The sequence below is a fragment of the Dendrobates tinctorius genome, unplaced genomic scaffold (assembly GCF_039654945.1).
Source record: "Dendrobates tinctorius isolate UK_male_01 unplaced genomic scaffold, ASM3965494v1 ptg000143l, whole genome shotgun sequence".
Taxonomy (NCBI): Eukaryota; Metazoa; Chordata; class Amphibia; order Anura; family Dendrobatidae; genus Dendrobates; species Dendrobates tinctorius.
This window is the reverse complement of record NW_027361810.1, coordinates 42934046-42960893: the sequence shown is the minus strand read 5'-3', so window position 1 is coordinate 42960893 and position 26848 is coordinate 42934046. Positions and strand designations below refer to the sequence as shown.

General features: G+C 43.3%; 1 protein-coding gene across 6 annotated transcripts in view; it reads left to right on the top strand.

Moving 5' to 3' along the window:
• The window catches only part of TLK1 (tousled like kinase 1), a 321524-nt gene that overhangs the window by 234912 nt on the left and 59764 nt on the right, over positions 1-26848 (top strand). For 4 of the 6 annotated variants that reach the window (XM_073545859.1, XM_073545854.1, XM_073545858.1 and 1 more), the window contains 3 exons: positions 4792-4910; positions 20293-20364; positions 25386-25461. In XM_073545859.1, coding sequence (XP_073401960.1) covers positions 4797-4910; positions 20293-20364; positions 25386-25461 — 262 coding nt within the window. In that variant the 5' untranslated portion in view covers positions 4792-4796. Of the gene's footprint in view, positions 1-1449; positions 1480-3842; positions 3963-4791; positions 4911-20292; positions 20365-25385; positions 25462-26848 lie in introns of those variants that run through there. The other 2 variants (XM_073545853.1, XM_073545857.1) reach the window with 2 other exon arrangements.

Genomic DNA, 26848 nt, shown 5'->3' with positions numbered 1-26848 from the left:
AATTTTTTTCAGAGCTGTTTATATAATATATGTGTATATGTGTGTGTGTATATATATATATATATATATAATTTATTTTACCCCTTAAAGACTGCCGATACGCCTTTTAACGGCGGCAGTTAGGCTATGTGCTCACGATGCAAATTTCCTGCGGATCCGCAGCGGATTTTTTCACGCAGAAACGCTGCAGATCCTTACTGTGATTTACAGTACAATGTAAATCAATGAAAAAAAAAAAGCCGCTGTGCACACACTGCGGTTTTTTCAGCGCAGTTTTTGTGCAGTCCAAAAAAAGCAGCATGTCACTTCTTTTGTGCGGTTTTCCACCTGCTCCATTCTCCAAATCCACAGGGGGAAACGCACAAAAACCGCAATAAAAAAGGAAAAATGCAGGTCATTTGACCTGTGGATTTCTTAAAATCTGCGCGGAAAAATCAGCAGGACGAAAATCTACGTGCGCACATAGCCTTAAGAGTATGTTAACCACAGCACCGCTTTTTAACGGCGTTGAGGTTTAAGTGTATAGCGCCCCCCAGAGTCGCAATTTCTCCGGGGTCTCGGCTACCGGGGGTAGCTGAGACTCCAGAGAACATGATTCGGGTCGGTTTTTACCGACCCCCGGTGTTGCGATTGCCGTTAACGGTTTAATCGCGATTTTCCATTTTATTTCTTTCTCCTCTGTGATCGCACATCAGAGGAGAGAGAAACAGGGTCCCCCGATCGCCCCCCTGTACCTCTGGAGTCCCTGCATCCCCCCATGATGTCCACCGGGCCGCCAGCATCTTCTTCCGAGAGAAAATGGCGGGCACATGCCCAGTGCGCCCGCCAAGATCTGCCGGCCAGCACCTGGCAACAATAGGAAATTTTTCCTATGGTTCATTTTGATCACTGTGATAGACCCTATCACAGTGATCAAAATAAAAAAAAAATTAAATAAAACCCCCCTTTATCACCCCCTTAGTTAGGTAAAAATAATAAATAATCCAAATATATTTCCATTTTTCCATTAGGGTTAGAGTTGGGCTAAAGGTAGGGTTAAGGTTAGCCGTTAGTGTTAGGGTTACATCAGGAGGTCTCCAAATGCGACATGGCGCCACCATTGATTCCAGACAATTTTGTATTCAAAAAGTCAAACGGTGCTCCCTCCTTTCTGAGCCCTGCCATGCACACAATGGTTTACCCCCACATTTGGAGTATCAGCATACTCAGGACAAATTGCACAACGACTTTGGAGGTCTAATTTCTACTATTACCCTTGGGAAAATAAAAATTTGGGGACGAAAAGATAATTTTTGTGGAAAAAATATGATTTTTTATTTTCATGGCTCTACGTCATAAACTTCTGTGAAGCACATGGGGATTCAAAGTGCTCACCACACAACTAGATAAGTTCTTTTGGGGGTCTAGTTTCCAAAATGGTGTGACTTGTGGTTTTTTTTCACTGTTTAGGCACATCAGGGGCTCTCCAAATGCGGCATGGTAAGTCAAACGGCGCTCCTTTCCTTCCAAGCTCTGCCGTGCACTCAAACAGTGGTTTACCCCCAGATATCTGGTATTGGTGTATTTCGTAGAAATTGCACAACAATTTTCGTGGATTATTTTCTCTTTTTACACTTGTGAAAATAAAAAAAATGGTTCTGAAGTAAAAGGTTTGTGAAAAAAAAAGTTAAATGTTAATTTTTTCCTTCCACGTTATTTCAGTTCCTGTAAAGCATGTCAAGGGTTAATAAACTTCTTAAATGTGGTTTTGAGCACATTGAGAGGAGCAGTTTTAAGAATGGTGTCATTTTTGGATATTTTCTATCATATAGACCCCTTAAAGTGACTTCAAATGTGATGTTGTGCCTAAAAAAAAAATGGTTTTGTAAATTTTGTTGTAAAAATGAGAAATCGATGGTCAACTTTTAACCCTTAACAAAATAAATTTTGTTTCCAAAATTGTGCTGATGTAAAGTAGACATTTGGGAAATGTTATTTATATTAACTATTTTGTGTGACATATCTCTGATTTAAGGGCATAAAAATTAAAAGTTTGAAAATTGCAAATTTTTTTTACATTTTCGCCATATTTCTGTTTCTTTCATAAATAAACGCAAGTCATATCAAAGAAATTTTACCATTAACATGAAGTACAATATGTCACAAAAAAATAATCTCAGAATCAGTGGGATCTGTTGACGCTTTCCAGATTTATAACCTCATAGAGTGAAAGTGGTCAGAATTGTAAGGCTGAGTTCACACGTGGCGTTTTTTTGTGTTTTCGCGGCGATTTTAACCGCGAAAAATAAGCATCCCATGCATTCCTATGGGATTCCGCAATGCTGTGCTAATGCTGCGGTTTTCTCCGCGGCGGAATCGCTTCGTGGTAAAAAACACAGCATGCTCATTAATTTTGCGGAATCGCGGCGATCCCGCACCCATAGGAATGCATTGTTCTGCTTACTTTCCGCATGTGGCTGTGCACACCATGCGAAAAGTAAGCTGAACATTTGCGGATGGTACCTACTGTCCGGAGGAGAGGAGACTGTCCTCCGGGCTTTAGGTACCATATCCCTGTAAAAAAATAAAATTTTAAATAAAAAATATTGTTATTCTCACCTTCCGACGTCCCGCGCAGCCTTCCCACCTCTCTCCACGCTCCCGGTCCCAGTAAGCCTTTGTGAGCGATGACGTCCGTTCTCGCGGGATCGCGAAGTCTCGCGGTCATTCGCGAGACGTCGCGATCCCGCGAGAACAGACGTCATCGCGGTAATTGTCGCAAAGGATTACCTGGGACCGGGAGCGTGGAGAGAGGCGGGAAGGCTGCGCGGGACGTCGGAAGGTGAGAATAACAATATATTTTTTTATTATTTTTTACATTCTATCTTTTAAGATTGATGCCGCATAGGCAGCCTCAATAGTAAAAAGTTGGTCACACTCGTCAAACACTATGTTTGACGAGTGTGACCAACCTGTCAATCAGTTCTCCAAGCGATGCTCCAGATCGCTTGGAAAACGCTAGCAATTCTGCAAGCTAATAACGCTTGCAAAATGCTTATTTTTTCTGCGGGAAAATCGCGGGAATTTAAAATGCGATTTTCCCGCGGAATGGAATTCCGGAATTCTCGCCGTAATTTCCGCGAGAGTTCCGTTCCGCTACGTGTGAACCCAGCATTTTTATTTTGTTTACATATATTGTTTGATGCACATCCTAGCCATTGCCCACATCTTCAGTCCTAGTGCAAGACCTGTGGAGTGGATGTAACACACGTCAGTCCCATGTAGGACTCGAGGGGTGGATGTGACACATGTCAGTCCCATGTAGGACTCGAGGGGTGGATGTGACACACGTCAGTCCCATGTAGGACCCGTGGGGTGGATGTGACACACGTCAGTCCCATGTAGGACCCGTGGGGTGGATGTGAAACACGTCAGTCCCCATGTAGGACCGTGGGGTGGATGTGACACACGTCAGTCCCATGTAGGACCCGTGGGGTGGATGTGACACACGTCAGTCCCATGTAGGACCCGTGGGGTGGATGTGACACACGTCAGTCCCCATGTAGGACCCGTGGGTGGATGTGACACACGTCTCCTTGTGCTCTGACTTCCTGTCTGATCTAAATTGCAGCCAAATACGGTAAGGGAGGGGGGAGAAAAAAACCTGACTGACTGCACGCGGACGCGCACTTCACTCACTTGTGGCATCGGGGACGCGCACGACTCGCAGGAGATACCAACAGTGATGGAGAGAGGGAGGGGGCTGCGCATGCGTGCGGGAATTCTCGCGTCGCCAGGAATTGGTGGCGACGCGAGACTTTTCCGACGCATGCGCGGTCCCGTATGGTGAGTGTGTGCCCCCCCCACCCCCCAAAGGTGCCGGTACTCCAGTGCCCGTTGAGTACCGGCAGAGAATCAGCGCCGTGTGTATGTAGTATTGGGCGCCCATATGCTCTTGTGGCTGGCAAGCAGCGATCTGAACGGTGGGTGATGGGATCTGCAGTGGGACTGACTAGTAGGGAAGTCTGAAGTTTGCATTTGACACTTTTTGCAAGATGGAAATGCTTCGTGCAGTGTGTTCCGTGCTGTGAATACGGGAGGCCTGAGGCTGGGGCCCAGCAGCCATGGCTGTGCCTCCTCTCCCCTGGGCTGGCACATATTTAACATTGACTGTGACCTGCACCCTGAGCAGCAGTGTAGGCCAAGCTTAAAGGGCAAGTAGCCAGTGACCAGCGGCGTGCACGTCTGCAGCAGATCCTGCGTGCACCGATGGCAAGGGCCGCTGTCAGCGACCCGGACCGCACCGATGGACCGGATGCCACGCACTCCCAGGACGGCGCCGGTGCCTTTTCCACAAAGTCCATTTGTTTCTGTTTTTTTTTTTAATTTTTATTTTTTCTTGACGTAAGAGGATCAGTTTTAATTCTGGAAATATTACAGGATTTTATTTTGCATGCATTTAAGTCATTTTATCTGACATTTAGCGAAAGGTTGGCATTTCTCTGTCCCTAAGGTAGAGGTTACGGATTGCAGGTTTTGTTAGAGGCGTTTGCACCTCTGTTCCACTTTATAGTAACTTAACTTTCGGATAAGTGGTTATAAGTTTATTTCTTGCGTTGTTTTATTATTAGTATTATTATTTCCCAACTTATTAGCAAGTAATTCTAGGGTTAAATATTGTGGGGGTTTTTTCTGGATGAGCTGTTTTGCGTTGGAAAAGTTTTGAAGTAGTATTATTATTATATTGTTATTGGCCATTGCATTGCTCTTGATTTTTGCATTAGAAGTAACGTTTTCTTCTTGGTGCTTTAGGTGTCATGGATGAACTCCACAGTTTGGACCCAAGGCGGCAGGAATTGCTGGAGGCCCGGTTTACTGGCGGTGTCAGCGGCAGCACTGGCAGCACCGGCAGCTGTAGTGTTGGAGCAAAGGTATGTGACGTAAATCGTTATGTCAGATGCTATTGAATGATGATTACCTGCTCCTTGTGAAGTTCGGTTAAGGGGGTCACTAGAGTTGGTGCGAATCAATTTGCCGGACCCTCTCCATTGCCACGTTCATAATCTGTGGCCATTGGACTAGGGCCCTGAGATCTGACTCTTCTCTGAAGCCATCCCTGGCTCTTTTCATTAGCCTACCTGTTGCGATGTCACATGCGCATCACCTTGCAACATTGACATTGCCCAGGCTGATTATGATAAGCAGAGCTGCGGATGTCATCCGGTGTGCGGTGGATCGCTGGGCCTCCCATATAACGGCCACAGATTACTGACATCTGCACTGGGTTCTGTGAATCGATTGACACCAATTCTGACGCCTTCCATTTTATTCTGTGCCCATGAACGTAATGTTAATGGGGTTGCAACTTTTGCATTTGCTATCTCTAGGGGTAATCTCTCACGTGGCAGTCACTTGTTATGACGGAAACAATGGTTGATAAATTATAGGTAATAGAGTGCTAATTGATTGCTTGTGGTTAATTACCCCCCTAATCTTGCACCCGTTAAGAGCACAATCAGGCTGCCGTATAAATCGGACCGCAGTACTCAGACTGGCCATGGCTCTCCGGATCCAAGTGTCACAGCTGCATAGAAATATATGCAGGTGAATATAGTAAAAAGCCAACATTTTATTAAACAGTACATAATTCTAAAAATTCATGAAAATCCGTAACAAGACACAATCTAGGAAAAAGGCAGAGATACCAGGGTCACAAATCCCACTATGACATATTGCACAAGTCCCAAGAGTGCATAAAGTGTCAGAGCAAAGAATGCTTCACCACCCGGCCCAGGGTCCTCTCCCTCCTGCAGTTGGTAAGCACTATCCCCGGATTGTGGTTAATTTGACTTTTTGTCATATTTTTTTATGGTGTCACTGGTTCGCCGGATTGGTATTTGCTTGCCAAGCATTCTTTGCTCTGACACTTTATGCACTCTTGGGACTTGTGCAATATGTCATAGAGGGATTTGTGACCCTGGTATCTCTGGCTTTTCCTGGATTGTGTCTTGTTACGGATTTTCCTGACTTTTCAGAATTATGTACTGTTTAATAATAAAATTTTGGCTTTTTACTATATTCACCTGACTGCTCCATTTTCTCCTATTGTGCCCATGTTCCTTTCAGCATTGGTGTACCTCTTTTATTAGGGTGGACCACTACTTAGTGTCACCACCCGGCCCATAGCATGCAGCTGAGGTTGTTGTTTGCATAGAAATATATGAAGCTGTCATTCTCCGGTCCGGAGGTCCGACAGACATTCCGTGCATTGCGGTCCAATCTCAGTCTGTTTGTGCCTTAATAGTATCCTTAAGGCTGTGTGCACACGCTGCGGATTTTGCTGCGGTTCCGCAGCGGTTTTGGCCGCTGCGAACCCGCAGCAGTTTTTGCTGCGGTGTACAGTAGCATGATTCCCTATGGGAATCAAAAACCGCAGTGCAGACGGTGCGGAATTTTCTGCGCGGATTATCTGCGGTTTTCAATCCGCAGAAAGAATTGACATGTCAATTCCTTCTGCGGATTCCCCTGCGGTTTGCCATCTCCTCCATTGAGGAGATGAAAAACCGCAGGGCAAAACCGCAGAGCAATCCGCAGGTCTTTTGACCTGCGGTTTCACCTGCGGATTTTACAAAATCCGCGCGGATGAATCCGCACCTAATCCGCAGCGTGTGCACACAGCCTAATAGTATACATCCTTAATAGTTCACACTCATTTTCTTATGATCTATTTGACAGTCACTAACAAGGCCACATCTCTGCTACATGTGATTTGCAACATCAGGCCACGTTCAGTATTCGGTCAGTATTTTACATCAGTATCTGTAAGCCAAAACCAGGAGTGGGTGATAAATCCAGAAGTGGTGACGTGTTTCTATTATACTTTTCATCTGATTGTTTCTCTCCTGATTTTGGCTTATAAATGCTAAAGTAAAATACTGACCAAATACTGAACGTGTGAACGTGGCCTTACCCTAATATGCTGCAGGGAATATCCTGGTCCAGAGGTCGGGACCATTCCATGGCTGTGAAACGGAAGCCCCTTCAGTCCTGCGCTTACTTGCTGCCACCCATGTCTCCTCTCTTGGTTAGCCCGCCTGGTTCGATGTTGTGTGTGCTTCTCACTGCAACGCTAACATTGGCTAGTCAAAAGAGGAGTCATGGATGCCGGCAGGCAGGGCTCTCGTCCAGCAACCACGGTGGGATACTGACCGGGCTTCTCGATCCTTCAGATTCACTCATCTCTACTCTCATTACTGGAGCAGGCTGCTGTTTCTAGTGCCTTTTCGTTCCTGGGTTTTCTATGGATCACAGATTTCTTAAACTGCTTGCCCTTTGCTCGCTCTGCGGTGTAAGCGCAGCAAGGCTCTGGCCACAACCTCGGTCGGCGTCCCCATGTTTATTTCTGCTCGCGTGTATTCCACTGTATCGGCATACTGCTTCAATATGGTCTTGTGGTCCTATGTAAAGGAAAATATAGACTGCCGAGCTTTTATATAAAGTTGAAAAAGATGAATGACAAGTCCTGGTCGGGCTGTGTTGTGATCAGTGTACGGTGAATGGGAACCTATGGATACTGTTAATATATAAGCCAGGAGTTTATCCCGGTAGATTTAGAAAAAAAAAACCATTTTCCATCAGTTTGCTGGATCCAGTTTTTATCCATTTGGTACATGTGGCCATAAATACCATCAGTGTGGCATTCTTTTTCTTGTACGCAAAAAAAAAAAAACGTTTTCTACTAGCCTTTAAAATCCGCCAAACACTCGGATGACATGTGAATGGCGTTCAATAGCGATCTGATTTTTTTCACTTTAATGGGTAAGTTTGATCTACAAAATAGGTCATAGGCTACTTTTACATTTGCCGTTTTTTTACAGGCCGTTTTTGCGGGCCGTATTGCCATGATTTTTGCGGTCTCCCGCAAAAACGGGCCGCAAAAAAACCTCGGTAAATACAGTGTACCGCAGAAACAACGTTGTTTTTGCGGTACCATAGAAATGCATCACAGCCGTGTCCGTGAGCCGTGAAAAATATCGAGCAAGCTCAATGTTTTGTTCATGGCCCTCAAGGCCGTACGGAGCATGGCCCTCCTACTAATTTTTGCGGCCCCATAGTAATGCATTGGGGCTGTAAAAACGGGCCGAAAAAAACACGGCAAGTGTAAAACCAGCCATAAACGGATAGGTCTACTTTTTTGGTGACCAGTTGGTCTGAATAAAAAAAGTGTGAACTTGCTCTTAGGCTCCGTTTCCTTGATGATTTGCTGAGGTTTCATTGTTGCAGATGATCTGCAGCATTTCTGCACCTATTGGCTAAATTGTTACTTGCAATTTGTTGGTATGTCATGTTATAAATAAAGCTGCTTTGTTTTTGATACTTCCTGGTATTTGGCTCTGACAAAACTTTATTGATCGTCACCTGCGGATTACATGCTTTTTTTACGTGTGGATTTTCCTCATCCAATGCAATTTTATGGAGAAAATCCGCACATAAATAACACTGTGTAGCTGCAGGAGAAATGGACATATTGCGGATTTCAAACAAGCACCCCAAATCCATTTACGCTGCATACGGTTTTAATTTTTGTATAAACCCCGTGTCCATTTAAAAATATATATCTATATATCTTCTGCCCTTTCCTATACCATCCTGGCTAGGCCATAAGGACACGATTTTGTCTTCCTCCACTTTCCGTCAGTGGAGCTCTATGGAGACATTTAATATCTATACTGGAGACTTTTCCTGGTGTATTTGCCAAATGTAGACATCGAATACTGTCGTCACAGACACACGGGGTCTGTTCACACGTAATGATTTTCCATGCATTTTTTTTCTTTTTTAGTGCCACAAAATCGCTGGATTGATCGCTACCAGCAAAGTGTATAAGATTAAAAAAATAAATAATCGCACACGGTGTTTTTTTTAAAACTCTAAGCATTTTTCAGCCATTCAACTGAAATGTAAAAAATTGCATGTAAAATGCTGCAAAATTGCACTTCAAAATGCACGTCTTACGTGCAGCGGTTTTCCTGCTACCACTCAAAAACGCAATGTGTGAACAACACCCCTAGTGTGCTTACCTCCAGCACCTGTTTCTGGAGTTTCATGGTTCGCTCTGAGCAGCTGCTCCCTGTTTGATAATGAAGATGATGCCATTCCTTTAACCAGGAGCGTTGACAGCTGTTTAAAGGTGATTTTTCAGAGGGGAAAAAAAACAGAAAATGTTTAAATTGAGAGAAAAAAGCAAAACCCAAACATGCTTCAATACTAATGTGTTATATCCCCTGTCGCGCCAACCACAATGGTCTAGTGGTTTGCCGCTGCTCTTAGGAGCGATTATGTGCCGTGTCAGCACTTGCCTGCTGCAGCTAATCAATGGGGTCAGTGGTCCCATTTGTTTTTGAACTGGAACCCACACTTGTCAGATATTTATTGCATATCCTATGGTTATGCCATGAATGTCTTGAGTTGGGAATATCCTTTAAAGAGAGACTAACTTGCGGCTAATAGAGATTTGTTGCCATCAGGCCAGAAGAGTTGACGATGCAATTTTATTTCCATTATTGTCTATAGAAAAATGCAGATTCTGCTTAATAGCAGGCCCGTTGTTGTCAGACTGCATTGGCATTCCCCCATCTGCTATAATGTTAAAGCCACCTGCCTAATATTATATGACCTTTTGCTGCTAAACAAGCTCTGATTTATAGAGACATGAGGCCCGATCCGTCAAGAATTCTGGCATTAAAGTGCTTGAAATTTTGCAAATTTTTTATACAACTGAAAGTTGCTCAAAAGTTTCTACGGCAGACTTGACCAGCTCTACCAACTTTTTGAAAAGTGGAGTGATGGGGTGTGCACTAGAGTTGAGCGACTTTGGTCGGATCGGGTTTTGTGAAACCCGAATGAAACAAAATTTGAGCCGGATGTATGTCATCCGCTCAATGCCGACTTTTATTTCCCATTGACTTGCATTGGGGTCGGGTTTCGGACGAAACTCCGACTTTTTTTTGCCCTAGTCGGACCAGTTTCATCCGACTCAAATTTTGTTTCATTCGGGTTTCACGAAACCCGATCCGACCAAAGTCGCTCAACTCTAGTGTGGACAAGTGCCCCAGACAAATTCATTATAATTTGTGCCACAAGGTGGTATAAACTATGAACGGTATATACATAATTCGCCTGTTAACGTTCATTTCTGGCATTGGTGCAGGACAGTTGAATGATGTGCAAAATTTATGAAAGAGGTACGCCACACAGTGAAATTGGCACATCCATGGCATAGTTCATCATGACTGACATGTAAAACAAGGGGCTTCATGAATCAAAGCCCTGGACTCCAAAAAATGCGGGGTTTCATGATTCAAGGCCCTGGACTCCCTAAGACCTGTGATATCTGGCATTAATGCATTAACAGCAGATCCTCAATTCTGAATATTGTAAAGTTATGAGGTTTTGGGCTCAATGGATAAGACTTCTGTATTTCCAAGACATCTCACAGATGATCGATCGGATTGCCATCTGGGGATTTTGCAGGTTGAACCAATACCTTGAACTCTTTGCCAAGTTCCTCCAACCATTCTGTAACAATATTTTTAGTGATTGAGGGCCATTGCCATGCTGAAAGAGGTCCAAGAGATCTGCAATAATGTTATGTAGGTGGTGCCAGGATCCAAGATTTCCCAGCAGAACGTTGCCCGGAGCTTGTCTTCTTGCTATGATGCATCCCGGTGCCATCTCTTCCTCAGGTAAATGCCGCACACTCAGCTAACATAGAAAAAAAAACACATACCATGAAATTTGGCCTTCCCAAAACCCTGTCTGATGACAAATGCACATCTAGCAGGATGCAACAGGCCTCCACTAATAAAGGCAAGGAGCAGCACAGGTTGCCTTTATTAGTGGATGCCTGCTGCCTCTTGCTAGATGTGCATTTGTCATCAGACAGGGTTTTGGGAAGGCCAAATTTCATGGTAAATGCCGCACACTCATCCAGCCGCCCACGTGTTGAGATAAAACCATTCGTCAGACCAGGCCACCTTCTATCCATGGTCCCGTTCTGCCGCTTATGTACTCGTTTTAGACAGTTTCGGTGGCATTGGACATGCTAGCCTTTGGTGCCCACGACACTGACATTAGTCCCTTGGTTGCCTTCCATTTGACCACTTTTGGTAGGTACTAGTCGCTGCTCTGGCATGGTAACGCCCCACAATTATGATCCTGACACCTGTTCTGTGGTTGTCCTTCCTGGGATTACTTTTGGTAGGTACTAATAGCCAGTTACACCTCAGAAGCCCAGACTAGAGTAAGTCCGATTGAAATCTGGTGGTGGTTTTGCCCATCGGGACTCGCAATCTGCAATAGTTTTGACCATTTAAGAATTTTTTTTTTCTTTTCCCTTTGAAATACCAACATTTGGTAGAACTTTGTCTCCTAAGACGGCGGCACAGCAGTAATTGTGTGCGGTCACAGCGTCCAGACATCACTATAGACATGATCTTCATCCAGGTTCTCAATCTCGGACTTGACATTTGCTGTGATCGGAGTACAATACAAATCCCTGACTCTTCTAGTACAATATCTAGAACACTTTGCTCAGATGTCATTATTTACCACATAGGAAGTTGTATCATACGTGATCTTTGATCACATTCACCATGTCTTGTTTGTTGAGGTTTTTTGATTCTGTTGTATTTTTTTTTTGTGCTCAATTTTGCACACAATGGCATTCCAATATGTTGCAGTAACTTTTATACATTCTGATTACAATTATTGAGCATAATTTTTTTTTTTAAATATGTTTTGTGATATTTAAAGGGGTTGGACAACTGCTCTTGAATGAAACTGTGCAACATGTAAAATATAAGCAGCATATACTGACCTCCCGACCATTGCCTTTCTTGCAATGTCTGCACTACTTTTGCGGGCCAGTCGCATGAAATGTCTGCAGCTGTTCTATTCATCTGAATGGGGCTTGAAGAAATTGCACATACGATGCTCTGCTGGTGCCCACTAACTTTTGATCACTTTGTTCGGAGAGATGTCATGCCTGCGGTGATTCCATGCCATGCATTGCAGAGATTCCATGCCATGTCTGCGGAGATTCCATGCCATGCTTTGCCGAGATGCCATGCTTTTCCGAGATGCCAGGCCTTGCATTGCCGAGATGCCATGCATTGCCGAGATGCCAGGTTATGAAACCCTGATTCCAGTGATGTCACTTAGCTGCTTGCTGTCATTTTGATAAAATCACAGTTGTTTCTGCAGTAGATCTAGGAACTCTACGCTCTGTGTAACCCCGCCCACACCACTGATTGGCTGTTTTCTGTGTACATAGGCAGAAAGTTGCCAATCAGTGCTGAGGGCGCGGTTACGCAAAGCAGGAGGACTACATGGCACAAGACAACTAGTCCTCTAGCGATAATCTCCTGCCGATAAAACACTGATTTTTATTAAAACAAGAACGCAGCCCAGTAAATGATACATCGCTGGAATCAGACTCTCTGCCCCTACATCATGCTGCTTTCAGATTGCGTAACAAAGACATGCTGACAGATTCCCTTTTAAAGCAACATTTTGTTGTTTTTTTATAAAGCATCTGATACCTATGATATTACAGTTGGGATGGAAGAAGTCTGGAAGGCCTGTTATATCAGCATTACTCTTCTCCAGTTACTATCCAGTGCAGCATGCTGGGTATTTTCAGATTGATTAGGCAGTGCTATTGCTTCTGTATTTCTTTTTTCTGTCTCTCCGCGGAGAGAGGCCCCAATTGATTTACATCCGTCGTTAAAGATGTGCCAAGCCAGTAGCACCAAACAAGGAGAGCAACTTTCCAAAGCGCCTCGTAATCACTCCGCCAGACTCTAAAAGCCTGTTACTAAAACAGCTGCAAACAGTGTGGAAAGTGCAAACCCCTGTCTTCACTGTCAGTCACATCTTATGTCTTGCCAACAGTACAGAAAACGGATCAGGGGGCCGCCGTCACACCCAGATCCTGGTGTGTCAGGGGGCTAAATGTAGCATGTGAAAGACCTGTTATAGGGTGTACACCCGGATTTTAAAACCACCGAATGACCTCAACAAGCCTTTGGGGGACTCCAGACCCCGCACTCTAGTGATAGTTGGGGGTCCGACATTTATCATCTGTTCTGTGAGTGGGCAATAAAGCGTCTTCAGGACAGGTAACCATGAAGGTTGGCACAGGAGCATGGTGGCTGAGTGGATGTTGTGACCTCTTGCTAGGAATCTTGAACTTGGGCTTCATTCAGTCTTCCATCGTGGATAAAATATGCACCGTATGTAGTCTTTATCGGCATGTTCACATGTGGTCGATTTACAGACAGATTATTTTTTAAATTTTAAAGTGGATCGAACATACCGTTTTTATTGTTTAACAGGTAGGAGAAACTTAAAAAAAAAAATGTTTGCATATGATAAAAAAAAGGATGTGACATTGATTGTTAAAACTGACACACAGAGCAAAAAAAAAAGGATGAAAATTGGACCCAACATTATGATGAAAAATGGTCAATTTTTTTAGTTGCAAACAAAACACCTGATCGAACAATTAGGGCTCATGCAAACATCAGTGCAAATCCATCCGAGCACTGACCGCGATGCACGGACTGTAATGCATGGACTGCGATGCACTGACCACGATGCACTGACCGTAATGCACGGACCACGATGCACTGACCGTAATGCACGGACCGCGATGCACTGACCGTAATGCACGGACCGCGATGCACTGATCGTAATGCACGGACCGCGATGCACTGACCGTAATGCATGGACCGTTAATGCACGGACTGGCCTCTGCTTCCCAGCCCAAGCATCACAGCCTTACAGTTTTATAAAAATCAGCTTATCTATGTGTCTGACAGCCATTCCATTCCAGTGTCAGTTGAATTCCAACCAGAGTACACCTCATTCTACTTAGAGTGCTTCTGATTAGGTGATCACCTGAACCAAATCTTATTTAACAAAGGAAAGTATAAAAAAAAAAACCCTGCTGTGGTGTTCACAATCCTCTTGCAATAGGACAAGCTGGATGGCAAAACAAGTGCAAGTAATGTCCCAAAAGTAATAGGAATGAAAAAATAACTTTTACCCATGCCAAAGGAGTTGAAAAGAAGGGCTCAATTCTGGCTTTACTAGCAGAGGGATACAGTGAGCGTCATGTTGCCTCCATCCGTAAAATTTCTAAGACGGCAGTCCATTACAACTAGGTCAAGCCCGCAGACATTGGGTCAACAAAGCTACAGACCGCAGAGGGTGAAAACGACTCTCCACTGACTGGGATGACCGTCCACTTATTTGAATGTCACTCAGCAACCGCAGGATGTCATCAAGTGACCTACAAAAGGAATGGCAAATGGTAGCTGGGGTGAAGTGCACTGCAAGAACAGCTTGTAACAGGCTCCTATAGGCAGGGCTCAATTCATGTAAAGCTAGAAAAAAGCCTTTCATCAAAGAGAAGCAAAGGAGAGCCAGGCTGACGTTTGCCAAAGACCATAAGGATTGAACCATAGAGGACTGGGGTAAGATAATCTTCTTTGATGAGTCTAATTTACAGCTTTGCCCAACACCTGGTCATCTAATGGGTAGATGGAGACCTGGAGAGGCGTACAAGCCACAGTGTCTTGCACCCACTGTGAAAATTGGTGGAGGATCAGTGATGATCTGGGGATGCTTCAGCAAGGCTGGAATGCGGCAGGTTAATCTTAGTGAAGGACGTATGACTCAAGCCGCATACAAGGTTGTCCTGGAAAAACAGTTGATTCCTTCTGCTCAGGCAATGTTCCCCAACTCTGAGGACTGGTTTTTCCAGCAGGACAATGCGCCATGCCACACAGCTAGGTCAATCAATGTGTGGATGAAGGACAACCACATCAAATCCCTGTCATGGCCAGCCCAATCTCCAGACCTGAATCCCATTGAAAACCTCTGGAATGTAATCAAGAGGAAGATGGATAGTCACAAGCCATCAAACAGAGAAGAACGGCTTATATTTTTGTACCAGGAGTGGCATAAGGTCACCCAAAAGCAGTGTGAAAGACTGGTGGAAAGCAGCCAAGATGCATGAAAGCTGTGATTAAAAATCATGGTTATTCCACAAAATATTAATTTCTGAACTCTTCCTGAGTTAAAACATTAGTATTGTTTCTAAATGATTATGAACTTGTTTTCTTAGCATTATTTGAGGTCAGTAAGCACTGCATTTTTTTATTTTGACCATTTCTCATTTTCTGAAAATAAAAACAAAATTTAGTGCTTGGAAATTCAGAGACATGTTGTCTGTAGTTTATAGAATAAAAGAGCAATTTACATTTTAATCAAAAATATACCTATAAAGAGAAAAATCAGACAAACTGAAAATTTTGCAGTGGTCTCTTAATTTTTGCCAGAGCTGTATATCAAGCTGTCACTCTTGGAGACATGCGACTGATCCATGTTCGGACTAATTTGCACGGACGCCTGCACGAGTCCTTACTTGCCCAGGGAACATGTGCATTCATTGGTAATTTATTAGGTCACTGATTTATCAACCTTTTTATCATCAAGGAACCCTTGAAATAAAATCCACTTCCTGGAAAAAGCCCGAAAATGACTTTAACATTGATGTAAATGTGTGTTCATAAATTGCGGTTTGTTGCACAAATTTTTGCACCTGAACACCTGGTACAAATCTGCCATATGCGGACGTTCTCCAAGGCTGGTGCTACACTGCAATTGTTTTTTCGCATGGCCAATGATGGCCACATTGCTGCATAATGAGAATGTAGTAGTTTTGTGCCTTGCAATTTGCAGTGTCAAATAAGTTGTAGAAATAAAAATAATTTCTATGTTTTGCAGCTCTCGCTTTCACATTGCACTTGTATCAACATGTGCTCCAGTTCATTTCTTTGGTTTTTACGAATTCTAAAAAAGGCCCGAAACAAAAACACATTGTACGTGATGACTTATATATTATGTTAAAGCACGCACAACCGTAAAAAAGTAATTTTTCTATAAAACCAGCCTTCTACAGATATAGGTTAAAGTCCATGCACTTTTAATTCATTTAGGCTGTGTGCACATGATGCGGATTCCGCTGTGGAATTTTCCGCGCAGATTTTGGAAAATCTGCAGGTAAAATGACATGCGTTTTACCTGCAGTTTTAGTGCAGTTTTTGTGCAGTTGTAAAAGCAGGTGTACTTTAAGGCCACAATCAGTATTCGGTCAGGATTTTCCATCAGTATTTGTAAGCCAAAACCAGGAGTGGAACAATCAGAGGAAAAGTGTAATAGAAACCCGTCCCCACTTCTGGATTTATCACCCACTCCTGGTTTTGGATTACAGATACTGATGTAAAATACTGACCAAATACTGATTGTGTGAACGAGGCCTAAGGCTGGGTCCAGACAAGTGTATTTAAAAAAGGTTGTTAATCAGTGACTGGTCATCCATATGCAATTCGCATAAAATCCTTTTTTTTCTCTATTTTAACACGTCAACAGTTACTATAACTTAAAAAGACTAAATAGTTTTTTTTTCTCATTATATATACTGTTTTTAATGTTAAACAATTGCAATGTATCCATAAAACTCGGATGCTAGTTGGTTGATGCGTATGGAATCCCTTTTTTTGGCTAATTCACAAACCTGAATAAGAAAGTCTCATGCGAAATACGCTTTCTAGGATTTTTATTTTTCACCCCTCCCTATTAAATAACATTGTCCCCAGCGCCGTTGGGTGTTTTTCACAGTCCGCAATTGGACCAGAAATCCGATCGTGTGAACGAAGCCTTACCGTTTACATTCCAAGATTCCAGTTGCTTATGAGATTGCATGTTTATTTTTCACTGTTTCCAGTACGGACCGGTACAGATGTATACTTACACTAGTGAATGTTCTGCTGACAAACCATAATTTTTAATTAAAAAAGTGATGCAATGAAAAACAAATGAGAACATTCTCACCCATCATTTACTTGATCCTCAGTAACTGCTTGATCTGATCATCTTTTACACAAAGTTGTAAAAAGCTCTTCGGTTTTATTGACATGTCCAGTTTTCCCATTAGAGATCGGTCCGTGTAATCAACATCTTCTGAAACAGACGTCACCCTGACGCTATTATAGACCGTGGCCCCGTGCCAATCAGATTCAGAGTTGGAATCTGATTGGGGAAAAAAAGGATTTTGCTAATGGAAGTCAATGGAAAGATAAATATATGGATTGGAGGCACTTTTTCTATAGCCGAGTACTTGGATGCCCATGGTCGCAGCTTACACACATGATCTGAATGCTCAGATGGTGTAAACCAGTGTGCACAGAGAGATGGCCGCGGCAGCAGAAGGCATATAAGTGGACTGACGCTGGAGCCAGGACTTGGGAGCAGGGCTGTGAGGTCGTAGTCCTGGAGTTGGAGCCCATTTTGGTGGCGTCGGTGTCATGGAAATTGAGGAGTCGGAGGTTTGGCTTACTGACACCACCGCCCTGCTTGGGAGTACCTGTGATGGAGACCGTAATAAAACAGACATTTATACAGATGAGAAACACGTAGGAAACAGACTTTAAAATCATGCAATTTTCATTCTGAAAAGTCTCCCGCGCCACCATCAGTCTTGTGCCTAAGATCCTCGGCTGTATTCGCTTATTGCATATTGTGAGCACATAGTTTCTGCATCTAAAATCCCCTTGTATTTTTCGCACTTTGTTTTGCTTATTTATATGCATTTTTGTTGTTGTGTTTGTCTTGCTTATTTTATTTTATTCGCTTGCAACAATACAAGGCTAAGCCAGCAATTTAACTTACAGATTTAGGGCCCCATTGATACGAATGGGTAAAATATGCATCAGAAAAGGTGCCTTTCCACAACCAAAATTAACACTGCAGATAAAAAAAAACAAACAAAATGCATCAAATGGCAATTTCCATGCAGTTTCTGCACACAAAAAAGGCAGCGGGTGGATGACATTAAGTTAAAAATCATCCGCATTGCTTGTGTTGTAAAATTAAGTGGATTTTATGGAACATGTGAGCCTAGCCTTAGTTTCGTAAAGCCATTTTGACTTGGTCCTGAGTGATGTGACCGCTTGCTCGACTTAATGGAGATGTGGATATTGGAGGGGGATCAATTATTTTTTTTATAAATCGGAGTATAAAAGAAGGCGCCAACTGGTCATCTCCATATCTCAGTCCATGTGGAGGAGAGCGCCATCTCCGGATCCTTTTGTTACACTTTCATGGTTATTTATGTCATGTGGCAGAGAAAGTCACAAGTGCTTCCCTGAAGTTTTGATTTCCGCGGCACAAGTTTCTTGAATAGCTTTAGGTCAGGACTCCCATTATCCCCGATCCTGCCGCTTTCAGCCACAGCTCGTTAATCCTTTCATTCTGTCGTGATTAATTTGTGATGTAGCCAGAGCTGATGATACATTGGGAGCAAAAGCACGAAAAAAAAAAAACAACCCACAAGATGGTTGAACTGGAACAATCAGCTGTCGCATTAGTAACCCATCCTGCGGGAAGACTCGTTGCTTCCGTCTTGGTGACTTGTAAACAGCGCATGTTGCCAGGTTTTAGGTGTCGGTGGAGGTTTCATGTTGTAATGAACACAGAACAGAAGCAATTGTCGAGTGCTGATTCTTAAGAGTACGGTCTGGAAGCCGACCATGTTATTAGTCTGGGAGGATTTGTGGTTTCCTCGTAAAATGTCTTTTTATGCCACTTCTTAAAGGGGAACGGATTTATTGTGCTTAGGGATTGTCTATTAAAGATTAACAAAAAAAGAGTTGCGGGACCATGTCAGCCAGACCAGGGTCCTGCCAACGTCCTTCACCGGCACTCCAAAGCCGGCATCACGGGTCCCTCTGACGTCTACAAAGCCAAAGACGTTGTGTAAAACCGTGTAAGAGGAACCCAGGAATAAAGGTATTTGAATACTGGCCGAAGAAGTTTGCAGGACCCTGGTCCGGCTGCCACCGACTACCAGAGTGGATGCTGGACCAAAGTCCTGCAAATCTTTTTGCTCATTTCTTCGTATCTATTCTTTTTTTTAACTGTAAATTTGATGATTGTACCGATAAGTGCCCCATCTTTCTTTGTGAAAGAGCTGTTACAATTTTTAATGGAAGGTTCCCTCTCAGCTTAATTAATTCACATAACCCCTGTCCAGCGGACAGGTCCATGGACGCTGGGCAAGATCCATGCGTATCGCCTCCTACCTGCTGACATTCCCGTCTCTTGATTAGCCAGCCTGGTGCACCGTCACGCGTGTGTCACTCCGCAACGTGACCCCTGTACAAGCGTCCTGCAAATGTATTTGCTCATCTCTATTATTGAGGTCTCATCAGGCCGGCTAATCAAAAGAGGAGCTGAGGATATTGATAGGTAGGAGGCGGTTGACAAGGCTCCCATTCAGTGACCCCCGACTATCGATCTGGCAGCTGGACTGGGGTCCTGGAAAAATCGATTTGCTCACTTCTACTGCTTAACAAATCGCGTGATTTCTTACTACTGAGACCTCCAGCTGTGAGAGAACCCAGCAACAAGTAGTCAGTTTCTGTACAGCACCTCCCCAGGTTAAATGTAGTGTTGCAACTTTTCCATGAAAATCAATATACTGTAAGAAAAATATACAGTCCTCCAGACTGAAAAACTTTCAAATTAATGCAGATTGATTTTTAGTAGATCACATTCAGCTTGCTTTTCTCCTTTTGACTGCATCTGTAGCTTGATGGCTTTATTCTCTTTTCTGCAGTGTAATAGACCTGCTGTCAGTTTTGCTGCTTTTTAAGATATTTGATATTTTTGTGAAATACTAGAAAAGAAGATTCGATCCTTTTTCCTACCAGTGAAATGATCTTTGACTTTATATTCAACAAGGTTTAATTAGGACAAATTGTGGCCAAGACTTATGAGCAGCTTACCTTCTCTGTCCACATCTACATTCCCTTAAGAGGAACGGTCAATTTGTGGTCTCTTCGTCTCAGCAGTCAGGAGTTTTTTCGGGAGTCTCGAGATGCCAAGTAAATCACTTTAAAGGGTTGTCTCGATGGTAAAAATAAAAATTGTGCGTACCGCTCCTGCTTTCGCCAGTACAGTACAGATGTTTAGTAAGTAGTCCGTGCCATTCTTTGTCTATAATCTGCCAATGATCACTGTCGCTGAGCAGCACCTCCAGGACAAGTCATCACTAGGAGATTATAAGCAAAAATTTTTAGAGTAGTTATTTCTTCTGTACAAATGTGACCTTGTGTCTTTTTTTGGCGTGTTGTGTATCCTGTTTGTTTTATTTATTTTGTCCTACCTGTGTATGCTCAACAGGCCTCAACAAACAACGAAAGCTCCAACCACAGCTTCGGGAGCCTGGGATCTCTAAGCGACAAAGAGTCAGAGGTATGTTTGCTGTGTGCGGGGGGTTCCTGCGCTGTTTGCTGTGTGCGGGGGTTCCTGCACTGTTGGCTGTGTGCGGGGGATCTTGCGATCCCGTATATTACACTTAGCATATGTTCATCTTCCTTTTGCTGGAATGAGAGGAATGTTAGTTAGTGCTGATAACAAAATCTTGTCATTTCTAGTTTTTATAGATTCTTATCACATTTCACTCGAGTCCTTGATGACCACCATTCCTGCATCAAATATCAGTACTAGTGGGGTTTTTCAAAAGTCAGTGCTTTCTAATGATTGGATACCCATATAAAGGCTCATGTCATGTCCTTTTATTTATTATGTCCATAAATGATAAAGGGCCTCCATATTTGGAATATGACTAAACAAGCCCTTTATGAAGTTTGGTTAGTTTTGGCCATGTGTACGGCAGACTATGCACAGACCAATTTTAGCCAGTGTGCGCGATTTTCCACACTGGCTGATGGTTGACGTGCGTAAAATTGCAGCACACACTATGATCCGCTCTACGAACCCAGAAAAGTGTATACAATCAAAGCCCCTAAAACCATCCGCAATACGAAGAATCATGTAGAGCCAATCGTGTCTGCAAAATGCCCGTTTTGTGATACGGCCATCTAAACCCAGCAGTAAGAGGGTATATTTAGGGTCTGTTAAGGGTATGTTCACATGCAGCAGATTTTCTGCTCTCTATCCGTGCCCAGCACTGTAGATGGGATTTTATGACACCTCATACACTCGCTGATTTGACATCCGCAACAGAAAGTGTAGCAGGTTCGGCACGATGTAGAACTCATTTGTACATACCCCAATAAGGCTGCAGGAAATGACAGTTGTTGCATTGGAAATGGAAAGAATCATTTCTGTTCTGACAGTAAGGGCTGTGATCATACATTGTGGCCTTGGTGCTGATTTTCTACAATAGCAGAAGAGTGCAACATTTTTCAGGAAAACTTCAACAATATTGCAACATGTGAACACAACCGTACATTTTGTTTTAACATGGGATATAAGGACAGATTGTTGGTATGAAATTAGGGGTTACTATAAGCCCAAAACCTTAGAATAGGCACCATACCACAGCTCTATAGTGCTTGTATGTATCAGTACATCGGCCTCCCATGAGTCCTAGGACCGGTGAGGCTTGTGCATGTTGTTCTTGGCCGTTCATTAGCGCTGTCACCAGGTTTTTGCTACCATAGCGTAATATAGAGCAGCATAATATAGGGGCAGAGATCCTGATTCCAGCGATGTATCGTTTACTGGGCTGCTTGCTACAGTCTTATTAAAATCCCTATTTTGCTGCAGTTCTCTGAATGTTGAGCTCTATATAACCCCGCCCCCATCACTGATTGGCAGCTTTTGGCCTATGCACAGTGTACAAAGAAAGCAGCCAATCCGTGGTGTGGGCGGGGTTATGCTGCTCTCTTAGTAGGTGGCAAAAACCTGGTGACCGAGACCCTTTACGCTCAGTCTCCATAATCTTGTTTCATAGTGTTTATGCCCTTGGCCTTAACCCCTTAACGACCGCCGATACGCCTTTTAACGGCGTTAATTAAGGGTACTTAAACCACAGTGCCGATAATTCACGGCGCTGTGGAGTAATTAAATAGCGCCCCCTAGTGTCGGATTTTCTCTGGGGTCTCGGCTGCAGAGGGTAGCCAAGACCCCAGAGAACATGAATCGGGTCGGTTTTTACCGACCCCGCTTTTGCGTTCGCCGTTATTAACTCTATAACGGTGACCGCAAAAAAAAAAAAAAGCCGCAATTTTACATTTAATTTCTCTCTCCTCTGATGTGATCGCACATCAGAGGAGAGAGAAATAAGGTCCCCGATCCCCCCCCCCCCCCCTCCCGTACCTCCTGGTGGTCCTCTGTCCCCTCCTGGTGGTCCTGCGTCCCTGCGGTTTCCTCCAGTGGGCGCCGCCATCTTGGATCCGGAGAAAATGGCAGGCGCATGCGCGGTGCGCCCGCCGGGAATCTGCAGGCTCCGGCTGGCAGATTCCATTCATTCATTTTGATCACTATGATAAACTATCATAGTGATCAAAATAAAAAAATAGTACATAACCCCCCCCCCGTTTATGACCCCCTTAGTTAGGCAAACATAATGAAATAAAGAAATTTTTTTTTTCCTCATTTTTCCGCTAGGGTTAGGGCTAGGATTAGGGTTGGAATTAGGGTTAGGGCGAATTAGGATTAGTTAGGGTTAGCATTGGGATTAGGGTTAAGGGTGTGTCGGGGTTAGGGTTGGAGCAAGAATTGAGGGGTTTCCACTATTTACCAACTTTGGGGGTCTAATTTCTCCTGTTACCCTTGGGAAAATAAAAAAATTGGGGGCTAAAAAAAATAACTTTTTTTATTTTCACGGCTCTGCGTTATAAACTTCTGTGAAGCACTTGGGGGTTCAAAGTGCTCACCACACATCTAGATCAGCTCGTTGGGGGGGTCTAGTTTCCAAAATGTCACTTGGGGGTTTATACTGTTTAGGCACTTCAGGGGCTCTGCAAACGCAAAATGACGCCCACAGAACATTCCATCAAAGTCTGCATTCCAAAATGTTGCTCCTTCCCTTCCGAGCTCTCCCATGCGCCCAAACAGTTGCCCCCCCCCCCACATATGGGGTATCAGCGTACTCAGGACAAATTGCACAACAACATTTGTGGTCCAATTTCTTCTGTTACCCTTAGGAAAATAAAAAATAGCGGGCGTTAAAATCATTTTTGAGGAAAAGATTTTTTTTTTATTTTCACGGCTCTGGGTTTATAAACTTCTGTGAAGCACTTGGGGGTTCAAAGTGCTCACCACATATCTAGATAAGCTCCTTCAGGGGTCTAGTTTCCAAAATGGTGTCACTTGTGGGGAGTTTATACTGTTAGGCACATCAGTGGCTCTGCAAACGCAACATGACACCCGCAGACCATTCCATCAAAGTCTGCATTTCTAAATGGCGTTCCGTCCCTTTCGAGCTCTCCCATGCGCCCAAACAGTGGTTCCCCCCCCCCCACATATGGGGTATCATCATACTCAGGACAACTTGCACAACTACTTTTGTGGTCCAATTTCTCCTGTTACCCTTGATAAAGTAAAACATAGCGGGCTAAAAAATCATTTTTGAGGAAAAAAAGTGATTTTTTTATTTTCACTGCTCTGCGTTATAAACTTCTGTGAAGCACTTGGGGGTTCAAAGTGCTCACCACACATCTAGATAAGTTCCTTCAGTGGTCTAGTTTCCAAAATGGTGTCACTTGTGGGTTTTTTTCCACTGTTTAGGCACATCAGGGGCTTTCCAAAAGCGACATGGCGTCCAATCTCAATTCCAGCCAATTCTGCATTGAAAAAGTTAAAAGGTGCTCCTTCCTTTCTGAGCTCTGCCGTGCGCCCAAACAGTGGTTTATCCCCACATATGGGGTATCAGCGTACTCAGGACAAATCGCACAACAACTGTGCGGGTATGATTTCTCCTGTTACCCTTGTAAAAATAAAAATTTGGGGGCGAAAAGATCATTTATGTGGGAAAAAAATGATTTTTATTTTCACGGCTCTACGTTATAAACTTCTGTGAAGCACTTGAAGGTTCAAAGTGCTCACGACACATCTAGATAAGTTCCTTAAGGGGTCTAGTTTCCAAAAGTAAGTCACTTGTTGGGGGTTTCCACTGTTTAGGAACATTAGGGGCTCTCCGAACGCAACATGGCATCCGATCTCAATTGCAGCCAATTCTGCGTTGAAAAACTCAAACGGCGCTCCTTCCCTTGTGAGCTCTGCCGTGTGCTGAAAAAGTGGTTTACCCCCACATATGGGGTATTGGCGTATTCAGGAGAAATTGCACAACAAATTTTGTGGTTTATTTTGTCTTTTACCACTTGTGAAAATAAAAAAAATTGGTTCTGAAGTAAATCTTTTGCAAAAAAAATTAAATGTTAATTTTTTCCTTCCACATTTGTTTAGTTCTTGTGAAGCACGTAAAGGGTTAATAAACTTCTTGAATGTGGTTTTGAGCACCTTGAGGGGTCTAGTTTTTAGAATGGTGTCACATTTGGGTATTTTCTGTCATGTACACCCCTCAAAATGACTTTAAATATGAGGTGGTCCCTAAATAAAAATGGTTTTGTAAATTTTGTTGTAAAAATGAGAAATCGCTAGTCAAATTTTAACCCTTATAACTTCCTAACAAAAAAAAATTGTTTCCCAAATTGTGCTGATGTAAAGTAGACATGTGGGAAATGTTATTTGTTAAGACATTTATGTGACAAATCTCTCTGATTTAAGGGCATAAGAATTTAAAGTTTTAAAATTGCAAAATTTTTGCCATATTTCCATTTTTTTCATAAATAAACACAAGACTTATCGAAGAAATTTTACCACTATCATGAAGTACAATATGTCACGAAAAAACAATCTCCGAATCAGAGGGATCCGTTAAAGCGTTCCAGAGTTATAACCTCATAAAGGGACAGTGGTCAGAATTGTAAAAATTGGTCCGGTCATTTAGCTGTAAAATGGCTCTGTCACTAAGGGGTTAATATCTATTTCGTACCTTCTTTTGACTCCAATTTCATAAAAGATCTGACAAACTGATTGTGGCGTGCTCCATTAGAGCAGATGTTCTGTCCTGGAAGCATTGAGTCTAGCGAGAATATGTCTGTACACACAGCACCCGGATGGAGGATGCACGGCTCCATCCGCTTATGTACAAGCCGCCAGGTGCATGAGCCCCTAAAATCCCCTACAAGCCTTCAGGTGCATGAGCCCCTAAAATCAGTGCTGGGTCCCTCTTTGTCTGGCCCATTAATTGGCACCATGTAGGGAGCACCAGCGGTTCATACCTTCAGGTGTCGCAAAATGCCTAACGGAAGGACAGCCCGTCCTGGTGACACGAGATGTTCAGGTGACATTTTCTGCTTTTGTAAAATCCGCTATCCTCGATCTATTATTTTTCCAGTTTAGTTCAATTAATTGTAAAAGATTCATTCATTCTTTTCTTTCTATTTGATCATTTGTTCCAGACTCCAGAAAAGAAGCAGACAGACTCGTCAAGAGGGAGGAAGCGGAAAGCGGAGAATCAGAATGAAAGCAGTCAAGGTAATGTAAATATTTAAACTGCGTATTGAAATGGAATTAATTATATAGCACAATATATTCCGTCTAATGTGGTGTAATGTATGCGAAAGCGAATCTTCTCCATTCAGCAGCATGTCGTCGTGAAAGAGCGAACGTTCTGTGCTGCAGTGCGAAAGCTCTGTTTCCCTGCAGCCACCACTAGAGGGGGTGAAAAGGGCTTGTCTGGAGTGGTGGGGTGCCACCGCTGGGACATGCACCCGATTGGTAGACTGCGGTCTTTTTATCACCATTACAGAATGGCGCGATGGGTCAGATGCCCGATTGCCGCTGTACTCATTCTCAGTAAGACTGTCATAAAAAACAAGTGTATTGGCTGCCCTGTACGGAATGATTGACGGAGCAGTCGAGCATGCACACAACAGGGGTAAAAGTTAGCCATTCTGCCAATCTGTGTCGGTCCCTGCGGTCGGACCCCCACTGATCAATAATTTCTAATATTGTGTAGATTGGTGACCATTTCTTTACACCGGATGACCCCTTTAAAAATAAAACAAAAACAAAAAAATTGAAGAAAATTTTATATATATATATATATATATATATATATATATATATATATATATATATATATATATATAAAAATATAATATTGACTCACCAAACTTTTAGGCTGGGTTCACACGTAGCGGAAATTGCCGCGAGAATTCCGGAATTCCATTCCGCGGGAAAGTCGCATTTTAAATTCCCACGATTTTCCAGCGGAAAAGCTAGCATTTTGCAAGCATAATTAGCTTGCAGAATTGCTAGCGTTTTCCAAGCGATCTGTAGCATCACTTGGAGAACTGATTGACTGATTCTAATCCGCTATCTCTCGGATAACTCTCTTCTCGACCCCTTACAATCTGGTTTCCGCTCTCTACACTCTACTGAAACTGCCCTCACTAAAGTCTCTAATGATCTAATAACAGCTAAATCGAAAGGTCATTGCTCCCTGCTGATTCTCCTGGATCTCTCTGCCGCATTTGACACTGTGGATCACCAGCTCCTCCTCACTATGCTCCGCTCTATAGGCCTCAAGGACACGGCCCTCTACTGGTTCTCCTCCTACCACTCTGACCACTCCTTCACTGTATCTTTTTCCGGCTCCTCTTCCTCTCCTCGTCCCCTTACTATCGGGGTCCCGCAGGGCTCAGTCCTAGGCCCCCTCCTCTTCTCTTTATACACTGCCCCTATTGGACAAACAATCAGCAGATTTGGGTTCCAGTATTATCTCTATGCTGATGACACCCAATTATACACTTCTTCCCCTGACATCACCCCTACCCTAATTCAAAATACCAAGGATTGTCTGTCTGCTGTCTCTATCATCATGTCCTCCCTCTGTCTGAAACTAAATCTCTCCAAAACT